At 39.4% G+C, this 13,251-nt stretch overlaps 1 protein-coding gene across 2 annotated transcripts; it reads left to right on the top strand.

Annotated features, from left to right (window-relative positions):
• The first annotated feature begins 1,255 nt into the window (after nt 1–1,255).
• On the top strand, nt 1,256–12,963 carry LOC128697346 (uncharacterized). Of its 2 annotated transcripts, XM_053788967.2 has the most exons (5): nt 1,256–1,467; nt 3,781–4,331; nt 5,928–6,069; nt 7,391–7,703; nt 11,168–12,963. In XM_053788967.2, exons 2-5 carry the CDS (start codon nt 3,842–3,844, stop codon nt 11,219–11,221), a joined length of 999 nt encoding a protein of 332 aa, XP_053644942.2. In that variant the 5' UTR covers nt 1,256–1,467; nt 3,781–3,841; the 3' UTR covers nt 11,222–12,963. The 2 variants fall into 2 exon arrangements, with proteins under 2 accessions (XP_053644942.2, XP_053644941.2); XM_053788966.2 differs by lacking the exon at nt 1,256–1,467 and having other exon boundaries at nt 3,583–4,331.
• The last annotated feature ends 288 nt before the right edge of the window (nt 12,964–13,251 follow it).

Here is a 13,251-nt window from a genome sequence, read left to right as displayed (position 1 = left end):
TATATATATATATATATATATTGCAGTGGAACGCACAGGGGCTACAGCTTTTAGTTTAATATGTTTATTATGCACCCCATACCCATCATGTGGACGGTAGTCAAAAGATTACAGAGGTACATAATTGGTCCAGGGACTGGACTCCGAAGTTTTGATAGCTGAGCAAGTTACAAATGTAATGAACTAGATTTGGTCACAATCGTGACCAAGTACAAAGGTAATGAGCTCCAGGTAGATCTGGTCACACTCATGACTAATTACAAAGTTAATGAACTTGATTTGGCTACAATAATGAGAATTGACAAAGGTAATGAGCCCCAGGTAGAGCTGGTCACAATCGTGAACACGTGATTACAATCATGAACAATTTTCGGAGTAATGATCAGTTAACAAACATTGTAGGAAATTCATCCAGTGTCAACAGACGTTGCTAGGTGCCTGTCCCTCCACTACAGCAAGACCCTGATTACGGTCACAGGACAGCTTTTAAATTAGATCGACATCTACCCTACAGATAGAGACATCGTAGCTACCAACCTCAGATTCACAAAGACATCTTCGAGAGCCTCGAACGCAGTTCCGGGCTAAATTTATAAAGCCCACTGAGTGGAATGTTGTACATCAAGAGTACAACTGCATTTGTGTTTATCCATCGTTTCGGTCTTTTATACCATTATTCGTTATCAGTCATCTTGGAGCCTCTTCTCTTCCTCTCCGGTTATCTTCCTAATTAATTACATTAAAAGCACGAATATGGGGTTCAATTTCCTCCGCGACATGTCATTTATGTATATTAGAATTATCAGGCGTCCAGGCACTGATCACTAGGGGACACCTTTGGTCAGAAAAAAAAAATGCAAAGTTGGTGGTAGAGAAATCAAACATTTCAACAGCCTCTAATTGAAGCCTCGTGCTTTTTCTCCGAAAGACTTTTATTTTATTTTCTGAGGATGGTAAGCAGAAATGTGACAAGTGAGGCAGAGCAAGGCTGGTGACCATGAGGAAGGTGAGGGGGTGGAGGGAGAGTGGCAGGTGCACGGGGACGACTCATGCGGGCTCACCTCTGATCATGTGTAGATAATATATAAATGCATCATATTGTTTTAATGCAAATTTTTGTGAATTCAGAGTGAATCACTTAATACTTTATCTTGAATTAGGAAATTATGCTGCTTTTAAAATAAGGCAGACGAAAAAATGAAGTCTGTGAGGCTGGTATAGTTTTGGTGAGGCCATGAATGAGGCTAGAGGTAGCAGGTGATTTGTAATGTAGGGGAGATGGTGGGGCTGGAGGCCCTCATATCCCTCTCCACTACACCAACACACCTCTACTTACCCTCCACATACTACTTACTCTCACTTGATGAGCAGAACCTGTATGGCTGACACCGTGTTAGCAGTGCCTTGCTACTACGGTGTGAAGACATTAGTCTGACACATCTACCATGAAATCATCACTAGACTAAGGTGAGAACACAACCTTGACACTTAACAAAATTCCAGCATCCGAGACTTTATCACTGATCCTTGTTAGGTATTAGTGTCACGTAGACCTCTAGGTGCCAAGTCTACCACGCCTTTCTTTAGTGCCAGATCCACCATTTATCCCACTAGTGCCGGCTCCACCACTCCTCTAGTGCCAGGTGCTACTCCACAATTTAATGTATGTGGTTATAGGATCAGATCTGTGCTAGTGGTGTCTTGTTTTCACTATTGAGCATACATTTTGAAGGTTTCTGGTAGTTGTAGCACTTGCTGCCTCCTCTTGACTCTCATGCCAACACTCTACCATGATACAGAGAAGTACAAGGAATACAATTTTTTAAAGCGCAGCATGTCAAAGCCCCTTGTATGCAGAGCATTATGGGCAGGCTTAAAATTAACTTAAGATTAACTAAGCAATGATATATTCAGTGGTACAAAAATTATTGTAAAACAGATAACAATTTAGTACAAATGAGTATTACAGACAGGTCATATGGTCATTACTGTGTTGCTGTGTAATCACTAGAATGGAGTATTATGTTAGGTAATGAAGTTAAATAGTAACAAAATTTGATTGGGTCACAGGTTGACATTTATGAGATACAATAATGAGATACATATATGAGATACAATTTATGAGATACAATTATTCAGTATTTATTTAGTTGTGGGTGAGTAAGTGATTTTTGAGAAGAGACTTGAATTTATAAACAGACAGTGTTTCTTTTATATTCACAGGTAATGAATTCCAGATTTTAGGGCCTTTTATGTGCATTGAGTTTTTGCATAGCGTGAGATGGACACGAGGAACATCAAAGAGTGATCTGTGTCTTGTGTTATGGTCGTGTGTTCTGTTGAGGTTGGTAAGGAGACGTTTGAGGGGAGGGTTTATGTCAGAGTTAAGTGTTCTATGTATGTAGCAGGTGCAGTAATATGTATGGTGAATAGGTTTAGTTTTGAATATTGGTGGAGTGTGCTGTCTGTAGTGGGAATTTGTTATCATTCTGGCTCCAAAGAAACATTTTCTAGTGTCCTTAAGGCATTAGAAAATGTTTCTAGGCGACAGCTGTGGCCTCTTATTTTTCAACTCCTGTCGACCAATGAGAGTATTTTCAGCATTTTTAGTCTTTCACTGTAACTCAGAATTTTTAAATCAAGAAGGCATTAAGTAGCTTATCTCTGGAGGCAGTGTGTACTACATGCATTGGAAACAAAAAAATACAATTATACAATAATTTAAATAATGAAGACGCGGCATCTGCTCCTTTAACTACAAATAAATAACCACGTATAAAACAAACAGTGATTAAAGCGTTCGGCACAAAACAAAAATATCCGGGGTTGGATCACCAGGCAATGAAGAGGTAGGTACATGAGCAAATCTCCATATATCTACTGCCTCTTATAAGCACGACGATTCGTTGACAATGTACATTACATAAAATGTTTAGTTAAACATATCTTCTCAGTAATATAAACAGTTTATATAGCTTTTCTTAGTTTACTAACTTTCTCCTCCTCGCTTGGTGCTGCTGAACGAAATATATTTCGGTTCTAAAGTGGAAAATTTCAATTAAGATTAACAAAAAACTTGCTCGTCCGAAGACAAATATTCTCCTTGTAGCGTTAGAAGATTCGAGTAAATTTAGTCTTATATCACAACTTATGTTGGTTTTTTATTTCCTAAGTTAATAAATTTTAATAACCATGAATACAAATGTAAAAACCATCATTGAGTAGTAAAATATTTTAATGGTGCAGTGTGTAGTGAGGGTGAGCTAGTATGTGTGTGTGTGTGTGTGTGTGTGTGTGTGTGTGTGTGTGTGTGTGTGTGTGTGTGTGTGTGTGTGTGTGTGTGTGTGTGTGTGTGTGTGTGTGTGTGTGTGTGTGTGTGTGTGTGTGTGTGTGTGTGTGTGTGTGTGTGTGTGTGTGTGTGTGTGTGTGTGTGTGTGTGTGTGTGTGTGTGTGTGTGTGTGTGTGTGTGTGTGTGTGTGTGTGTGTGTGTGTGTGTTGAATAGCGTAGCAAGACATTGTTGTGGAAAATTTTGATAATTTTCCCGTAATTTGTGTTTATGAATTGATGGGATAATAATTTTAATCTGAAATTGTGTAGGTGTGTATCTTCAGTGACTTACTGAAGATGTTCGGTGACATGAGAACTAATATGCTTTATTATTTCCTTATATTCTGTAAGGAGTTGAATAAGTAAAGTGAAAATGTTGTAATTTAAAGAAATTAACATTTCAGTGATGAAAAACTTTAGTAAACGTTGCAGGTGTATTGATATTGTTGCAGGATTCACCTACTATTATGTGAGAGCTGGGGAGGTGTGTTGCCCAGATCCCAGGTGTCGGTCATGTGCGACAACCTTACTCACGTCTCCACCGACAACCAGCTGCCGACAACCTCCACCAAAGACTCTCCACTTCTGTCTAGTGAGGACGACCTTGTGTGCCACGGTAGTGATGACCCGCGACCACAGGAGCCGCCACAAGACACATTACAAGAGCACTTAGGGTCAGAGTGTAGCGGTGACGTGCCAGTGTGCGTGGACGATGATCCCGCCACCTGTGTGATCACACACTCGTCCCTCTCACTGGAACACCTGCCACACCTGGAGCACCTGGTGGTCCTCCAGCCTCTCAGTTGCTTCCCAACTCCTGCAGCCCAAGTCGCTGAGACTCCTGAAGGTACCTCACCTTGCACCCTTCCTGGAGGTCAACTGGATGCCCCAGTACCACGTGCTGACATGACCTACAGTACCGAGAGCCGCCAACTAGCGGTGGTCACTTCCACCCCCATCTCTCACTTCACACACATCAGGTGTAGGGACACGAAGAAAAAATGTAAGTATTACTCTCATATTACATAATCTCCCCTTTATATCATATCTCAAAAATTTCCCACTAATGTGAAAAACACATTCTCATCGACCTTTATTATTTTGTCTCATCACGAAACCTCATCCAAAACTAAAATAAAAAAAAATATGTACATATATTCTTGATAAATGTATTTTATAGTACGATTAATTTTTTCCATAGTACATCTGGTCCTAGTAGAAGTGTGATTAGCCAAAGATTGCTTTTTAAACTGATTACAATCAACTTTCTAATGATACCAAGATCGTTTTACTAGGGGCTTTCTCTCTCAAAGCTATTTGCGTGAATATTCAAAGTGTGTCGATCATATTTTTCCCAAGGTGTATGTTGTATACGTCATTCGGAGGATCTGGTTAAAATTTGGCCTAAGGTTCGAACAAGGTACTTTCTGTTGTGAGCCAAAAATATCTGTGCTAGATATTTGGTAGTGTTGGTTTTCATGCTGGCTGCCCGGACTCTGTACTGCACGAGTGTTCTGTGTGGGACACACCGCATACACACAGGCAAAAAAAAAGGGGGGGGGGGGGTATAAGAGCGTGGAAAAACTGCAAGTTAGGGAGAACAGGGAAGTGAACAAATCAGCCAGCAACGAATACAGCAGAGTGAGAAGAGAGACTGAGCGACAGTTTGACAATGACATAGTGGCAAACACCAAGTCTGAAGAATAAAAAATAACAATGGTTATAAATGACCATAATTTTTAAAGGGGTGGACCGGTAAGCCAGCGGAAGGCCTCGGTCAGATGACCAAAAGCTCCAAAGGCGGGTCATCATCTGACTAAGACCCGCGTCAGGAAACATTTGTCCTGTTTCCTGACGAACCTTACCTAACCTAACCTAACCAAGTCTGAACTAAAACTGCTTCATAGCCGCATCAGAAGAAAGACGACAGTGAAGAACCAGACAGTTCGACTGAAGAAGGAAGGAGAAGTTTGCGAAGTGTTGATCAAACGATTTGAAGATCTTTTCAGTGGAAACGAAAGCGTAGATGATATAATAATAATATGATACCTGTCTGATACAGCAACATCATGGTATCATGGTACGTGAAAACTGTTCTGCAACTCCTTTGCTAAACAACTGTTTAGCATAATCTACTTCCACTAGTGGGCCACGTTCACCTATGACATCACATTTAACTGCTTTGCTTCACGTATGGTCTCATGCCTATATGATATTTTCAAGTGCTGCATAATCTGCCATACACAAGTGTTATTCTTGGGCTTAAATCCAAACCGACAAGGATTAAACAAACACATTGTTAAGTTACCAACCAGTACAGCTGCTCATGGATTACTTTCTCAAAAAATTTTTATAGCATTGGAAGACTCGAAATTGGTCGGTAATAATTCAAGTCTGTTTGAGCCTCACCTTTGTCGTCACTGGGAGTTATCCTAGCTCTTTTGAGATAGTCTGGAAAAGTTTGCACTGCAAATGATTTCTTAAATAGTAATGAAACACCTTAAACAATTGCTTTTATAAAGCCACGTTTAGCAGTGTGCTGGATAGTACAGTATATGGAATAACGGTTTGCTCAATATTGTACTCTCACCCAACACAGGTAAGAGTGTGTACAAACATGTGCCACACAAGGAGAAGCCGCCTCAGCTAGTGGCTCGACGTAATGCTCGGGAGCGCCGGAGGGTACAATCTGTTAATGTGGCCTTTGCTAGGCTCAGGCGGGCAGTACCCTGCACCAGCGGGTAGGTTCATCCTTAACCTGTTAACAAACTCCATCCATGTTTGCAATTTTGTAATTGTGAGTACTTCATAATAGCAGTTATGAAGAGGTTCAGTTGTGTAAGAATGAGCATCCAACTGGACGCAAGATTGGAAGTCACTCATTCTCTCCCAATAAAAATGGCTTTTAGTGTGTTTATATTTTTCAGCAAAAAAAGTGTTGCATACGGTAAAAAAAAATTAGAAAGTCTATTCCATATAACAGTAGCAGCTGTGTTGATTGTCTTTGATCAGTTAAAGGACTCCATAAGGTATATTGTGTTGAATTAGACACATGTGCAACTCTTGGGTATCTTTATTTAGGAAACGTTTCGCCACACAGTGGCTTCATCAGTCCATACAAAGGAGAAACTTGAAGAACAGGAGGAGAATGAGGTAATCAGTCCCTCAGCCTTGAGTCGATGTGGTCAGTCCATCAATCTTGAATAGATTGATGGTCAGTCCATCAATCTTGAATAGATTGATGGACTGACCACATCGACTCAAGGCTGAGGGACTGATTACCTCATTCTCCTCCTGTTCTTCAAGTTTCTCCTTTGTATGGACTGATGAAGCCACTGTGTGGCGAAACGTTTCCTCAATAAAGATACCCAAGAGTTGCACATGTGTCTAATTCAACAAAATGTCGGTTCTCTGAACCATTCATCTACAAGGTATATTGTGAAGGAAGATATACTTTCAACAGCTAGTGTGGGAAAATTCAGCATAGGAAGGCTAAAGGAGGCTCAGTATTCTTCCAGTTAAACTCCAGGTAAACTCCAGTTCTGAACTGGTATCTCCTGTTTTCCTAAAGTAACAAATTTCTCACCTTCTGTTAAAAAATACTGAATGAGAAGCATTTGTAAATGAGGATATTAGTACAAAGGCCAACCCAAAGATGATACATACCTGATACATAATTTTTTAATCAAGCAGTTTTGGTAGGAAAAAAAGATACGTCTACTACTAGGCCTATTATAATTATAAAACTAAGGATATATAAACCCTGCCCAAGTACATAATACACAAATCTTGCTATTCAGTTCTGTACACATAATCAGTTTATGTTAACCTCGGGAGGATCACATACCTAAAACGTGGTAAACGATAATGGCTCGATCCTCCTTCCGGGAATGGAACCCCTAACCCTTCCTGACGAGAGCCGTGAGTATATACGGCCACCCGACTACGGAGTAACACAATATTATATTGATCAACCATAAGGCTTATATAATAATTATATATACAACATTATAACTAAGCCACCAGTGCTAGCATAGTGTATAAGAATGATTACCTCAACAGACGAAGTAAGCGAGTGAGCAAAGTGAAGACTCTCCAGGGGGCGATAGACTACATCTACCACTTGCAGGAATTATTGCACCACACCAACAACACTAACTGTTCTGCCTTCTGTCACCTCGAGCCTAGTAACACCTGCAACATGCTTCAATATAACACCGAGATCAGTACCTTTAGCAATATGAGTGAGGGTAGAAATGAAGTCTCTGACCCATGTAAGGAGTATGGTGGGGTAGAGCAAGGTGAAAGCTGCCTCCTACATCGTTCCCTCTCATACACAACCTACCACCATCACCACCACTGCTCAAACCAACAGGTAACATATCCTGTATACAACAACCACCTCACCTTTATCTTCAAATAAGAATTAACTTGAAGAATTGAGACGCTTACGCAACATATGGGAATTTTTATTGAAGAAACGTTTCGCCAGACAGCAGCTTCATCAGTCCAGTACAAAGCAGGAAGGTATAAGGAGAGGAGGAGTTTAGAGTAATCAGTCCCTCAGCCTGGAATCGATGTGTTCAGATTGATGGACTGAACACATCGACTCCAGGCTGAGGGACTGTTTACTCAAACTCCTCGTCTTATACCTTCCTGCTTTGTATTGGACTGATGAAACCACTGTGTGGTGAAACGTTTCTTCAATAAAGATTCCCATATGTTGCATAAGTGTCTCAATTCTTCAACTTGTCGGTTTTCAAAACCATTCATCACAGGAATTAACTTGTTTTTAATATTCAGAAATATGTTCTACCCTTCGGCGTGATTTATTTACAAAAATGTACTTAACAATGCTATGTTAACTATCTTTTTGAGGTTACAGAGGAGTCCTGCCACTAGTGACCAACGCCTGTGAACAAGGGGAACCCACCACTAGCCACGGCGGCTCATGGGTAATAAGGCAGATAAAGAAAAGACTCGGAGTATATGATAATACATTAAGTTTCTCTATGAATTATAATTAAAGTAAGCGATGGAATGGTAAAAAGTGACAAATCCAGTTACCAAAACTCTTAACAAATTAAAAACAAAAATAAATTGACTGAGCTACTTCTCAATACTGTAATAAAAGTATTTAATTAATAAACGAAACACTCATAGAAAATGGAACGCAGTGAGTATGATATAAGAGGAGAATAAACACAGGACCAGGGATCCACCTGGCTTGCGGCTTCCACGACACTAAGTGTGGACACAAAACGCACCCAAATCTGTAGGTCTTGGGTAATAACTTTAAGATTTAAAAAATGAACCCAGTGAATTGTACTTTACTGGCAGAGAGTCGACTTATAACCGAAAGGACACTGGTTCGGTTTTCGCGTCGACTCATAACCTAAAGGACACGGGTTCGATTTTCGTGAAGGACGAGATGTACACTTACATTTACTGCCCTCATTCACCTAACAGTAAATAGTTACGTGGGTTTTATTCTACTGTTGTGGGTAACATTGCGGAGAATGGGGGTGTTAAAATGTCTTGAGCAGGTCTGAATTTTGAAATGAGCTGAGGTAGAATAACAGCTCTTAGCCTGTAAATACAGATGTGTAAAAAAAAAAAAATATTGATAACAGGAGTTAATTGCTCAATCCTTGCAGTGGAAACAAGCCACCATAAAACGTGTTAGTATATTAACTAGTCAGTACACAAATAACCCACACATAGGAAAGGGGAACTTACGACGACGTTTCGGTCATACTTGGAACATTTACAAAGTCACACTTTGTAAATGGTCCAAGTCGGTCCGAAACGTCGTCGTAAGCTTCCCTTTCCTATGTGCGGGTTATTTGTGTATTGTTCCAGTCACGGTTTTGTGCCTTTTTGTTATTTAGCTAGTCAGTACTTGATAAAAACGACGAAAAAGTAACTGCTCTTACAGATTCAGCAATATGAGCATCATCCAGCACAGGAGAGGAAGTTCGCCATGAGAAACCTCTTGACGACCCACCTAAGCATCATCCAGCACAGGAGAGGAAGTTCGCCATGAGAAACCTCTTGACGACCCACCTAAGCATCATCCAGCACAGGAGAGGAAATTCGCCATGAGAAACCTCTTGACGACCCACCTAAGCATCATCCAGCACAGGAGAGGAAGTTCGCCATGAGAAACCTCTTGACGACCCACCTAAGCATCATCCAGCACAGGAGAGGAAGTTCGCCATGAGAAACCTCTTGACGACCCACCTGAGCATCATCCAGCACAGGAGAGGAAGTTTGATCACTGACCTGATTCGCGTTGCCTTATTCATGCTACCTCACTCATGCTGAAATAACTGACACTATTGTCACAGCATGATGAGGACAGTTGTGAGAAGGAGAGGATATATCACAGGAATTCGCGTGAAATCTAGGAGATAAAGGCGAGGTATATATGGGTCGAGTTAGGACGTGACTCATGTAGAGAACGATAAGATAAACGATCGAAAGGTTATGGAGTTACGAGAATGTTAGAAAGAAGCAGAGAAATTGTGAACACCAGAAAATAGATGACACGTTTTTGCAGTTGGAAAAACTATAAACGACGACGTTTCGCTAGGTTTTTTACATCTGGACAAACTTGAAAAACCTTGAAAACCAAAATACTATCCATACTGTATTTAATTAAGTGTCTTATTGTTCCAGTTTGTGGGTATATTCACATACCATTCCATTTAGCGGAGGATAATCCGACCGGATATTTCATAGACCACGGAGTATTAGCGAGGAACTTCTCTCCCGAGAGTTCCGGTTTCCCACGGTTGCAAACTGAAGAGCAGATCGTCATTCTTAGCAAATTTTAAAACCAGGTGTTACGCTTAGCCCATTACTCATTCTTTTTTATATTTAATACATACGAGTACATCCAGTGTTGTACGTGAGTTATACATGATTAAAACAAAAATTATCTGTTTTTTCTGTCATCCTACATCACAGAATGGGCTTCATACATTTATTTATTGTCCTTTGCTTTTAGCATTTATTATTCGTTGTCATTAAATGTAAATTAAAATATAGCCATTGGGAATAGTACATAATGTCTCTTGCCCAGGATTTGTATATATTTACAGCTGTAATTTTAACATTTTTTTAGTTTGACCTGAAACTTTATTGTCGCAAGACCTTTTTTTTCGTTTAATAGATTTTTAATTGAGCTAAGAAGTTATTGCTGGGGAAGCCATGCTTTAATTCTGAATGTGACTTATCGATTTGCCTTTGTTTGGTTGTAAGTCTGTGATACCTTATTTCTGCTAGACGGGTGTCTATAAGGTTCCTTGTAAAATAATGTGATAAAGTTTATTACGGTCAAACTGGGGAAAATCTTGATCTAAGATTACAACAACATAAACATAGCATTAAAAGTGGACAAGATTCTAAGGCTCTGTTTATTATTATTGTGCATGACAGTCTAATGCTGCCACGCACAATAAACTATGCTTGTAAATTAATGTGAATGTTTGTAGGTCAAGGCCTTCCGCCTACAGGTGGGTCATTACGTATACGTAGGTAGGTAAGATTTGTCAGTACATAGGACAAATGTTTCCTGACGTAGGTCTTAGTCATATGATGACCCGCAATTGGAGCTTTTGCGCATCTGACCGAGGCCTTCCAGTGGCTTAACCTCCACCCCTTTCAAAATTAGGGTTTCAAGTATTATTACGTATACAGAAACCTTACAGCGACACACTGTGAGTGTGTCGCTGAGGAATGTGTATTTCCAGGAAACGCTTGAGAAAGTATTATCATCCTTTGCTGCTGCCATGATGCCCGCCTTTGTGGCTAACAGTTTTTTTTTTATTCCAGGAGTTGCAGGAGCAGCAGTACGTAAGTGATTGTATTTCGATGACTGATTACTGAGCGAAGTCAACATGCAAAACACATCAGAAAACATTACTCTCTGAGAGTAATATTCGTGGAACATATACTTGTTAAGGCGGAAGAAGCGTTAAACCCGTAGGAGATATACAGTGCCTGGGAGATGATAAGTAATTACGTTTAATTTAAAAGGAATGTATCTCTAATTCCTTGGACCAAGAACCCTTCACCGGCATCAGTGCACCCCTTCAGGAAATTTAAGATAGCCTTCTCGGATCACAGTTTTCCCCATCCGAATTTTTATTTAGTATATTCTCTCAGCTGCCCATTGGTGGTCACAGTGTCTCTTCAGTTTGTCGTCTCTGCAGTTCGTATTATTCTTGATTACTTGCAGGTTGTTAGTATTATGTGTGTTGCCTCATTTTGTTATATTCACAAGAAAGTGTTAAACCTGAGTTGTCGTCATATAGATGATCCTTTAATATACTAAACCTGATAAGACTCTCGCAATATTTAGGTATCTTTATTCCTAATCGTTTCGCCTACACAGTAGGCTTTTCAGTCGAATATAGAAGAAGTAGTGGAGATATAGAGATGATGTAATTCTGCACTCTCTAGAAAGGAGTAAAATTAGGGGGGATATGACTGAGGTTTATGACTGAGAAACAGGAATATGTAAAGGGGATGTAAATAACGTGTTAAAAATATCTAAGACAGGACTCGCAACAATAAATTCAATTTGAAAAATTTAGATTTAGAGAGGTTATAGGAAAGCAGTGGTTTGGTTAGAGTTGTGGGTGAGTGGAACAAACTCCCAGGTAGAGTTACTGAAACAAAAACCTGGAATAGCTTTAAAAATAGGTTAGAGATGTACTTGAGTGCGTGTGGGTGGGTTTGAGTTAGACCTGCCTAGCTTGGACCAGTAGGCTTGCAGCAAAGATCTTTCTTAAGTGGGTGTGCCTAGCATGAGTCAGTAGTCCTGCTGCAGTACGTAAATGACTGACTAGTTCTCAGGTACACACAAAGGCTAATATTTTATTCGGTAGCTCTGATGAGTCTCCATACTAAGATCCCGACCAATATTAAACAATTTAATGCCTTTACATTCCTTCTAGGAAAAGAGGTTTGATGCTAATGGAGGGGCTTATTCAGCAGTTATTTATGAATATAACAATAAATCATGATTTAACAATAACAATCCCATAACAATAAATAATGTACATGTTAACAATAAATCAATGTACATGATTTAAATTGTTTAAGGCATTAAATTATTTAATGTTGATCAGGGATCTTGCTAATATGAAGACTCATCAGAGCTACAGAATAAAATATTCGTTTTTAAAAAGTCTACCATGTGTGTCCCTGAGAACAAATAAGTTACTGTTATTTGTTTATTTTTTAAAGGCTTACTGCTCTACAGCATTGTTCTGTGGTGATAGTTAAATGAATTTAAACATTTTGTCCATGTGTAGGTGTTTTAATTAAATACATATGCAATATGGAGGTGGTTTATGGTAGTTTGGTCAGGACATGACACATCAACACTCGCAAAATTATCGTTAAAAAATTGTTGATGTAACACCTAGTCAGGCAGTAAAATAATTATAAATTTAGTGTAAACATAATACTATTACCTGGAAGAACAAACACTACAATAGTTAGATGAACATAAAAAATGTATTAAAATATATAATCAATGTCAGAATAATTTAAACAAAACTAATAACAGATGTTAGATCAGATCTGGAGATCATAATACTGCACGAAAATTAAATAATATTTGTCACAAATTCCTAAGACTTATTAAAGGGAAAATTTTATAAGTTTACATAAGAATTTAATAGCTAAAACATTAATATAAAAAAAATACTTGACAAATCAAACAATAATAAAAATACTGATGAGAAATTAATAGCTAAACTTTACTTGACGCATGAGCCAGTAGGCCTGCCTAGCATGAGCCAGTAGGCCTGCCTAGCATGAGCCAGTAGGCCTGCCTAGCATGAGCCAGTAGGCCTGCCTAGCATGAGCCAGTAGGCCTGCCTAGCATGAGCCAGTAGGCCTGCCTA

The sequence above is a fragment of the Cherax quadricarinatus genome, chromosome 44 (assembly GCF_038502225.1).
Source record: "Cherax quadricarinatus isolate ZL_2023a chromosome 44, ASM3850222v1, whole genome shotgun sequence".
Lineage (NCBI taxonomy): Eukaryota > Metazoa > Arthropoda > Malacostraca > Decapoda > Parastacidae > Cherax > Cherax quadricarinatus.
Note: the sequence above shows the minus strand (reverse complement) of the source record. Positions and strands in the feature narration are given on the sequence as shown.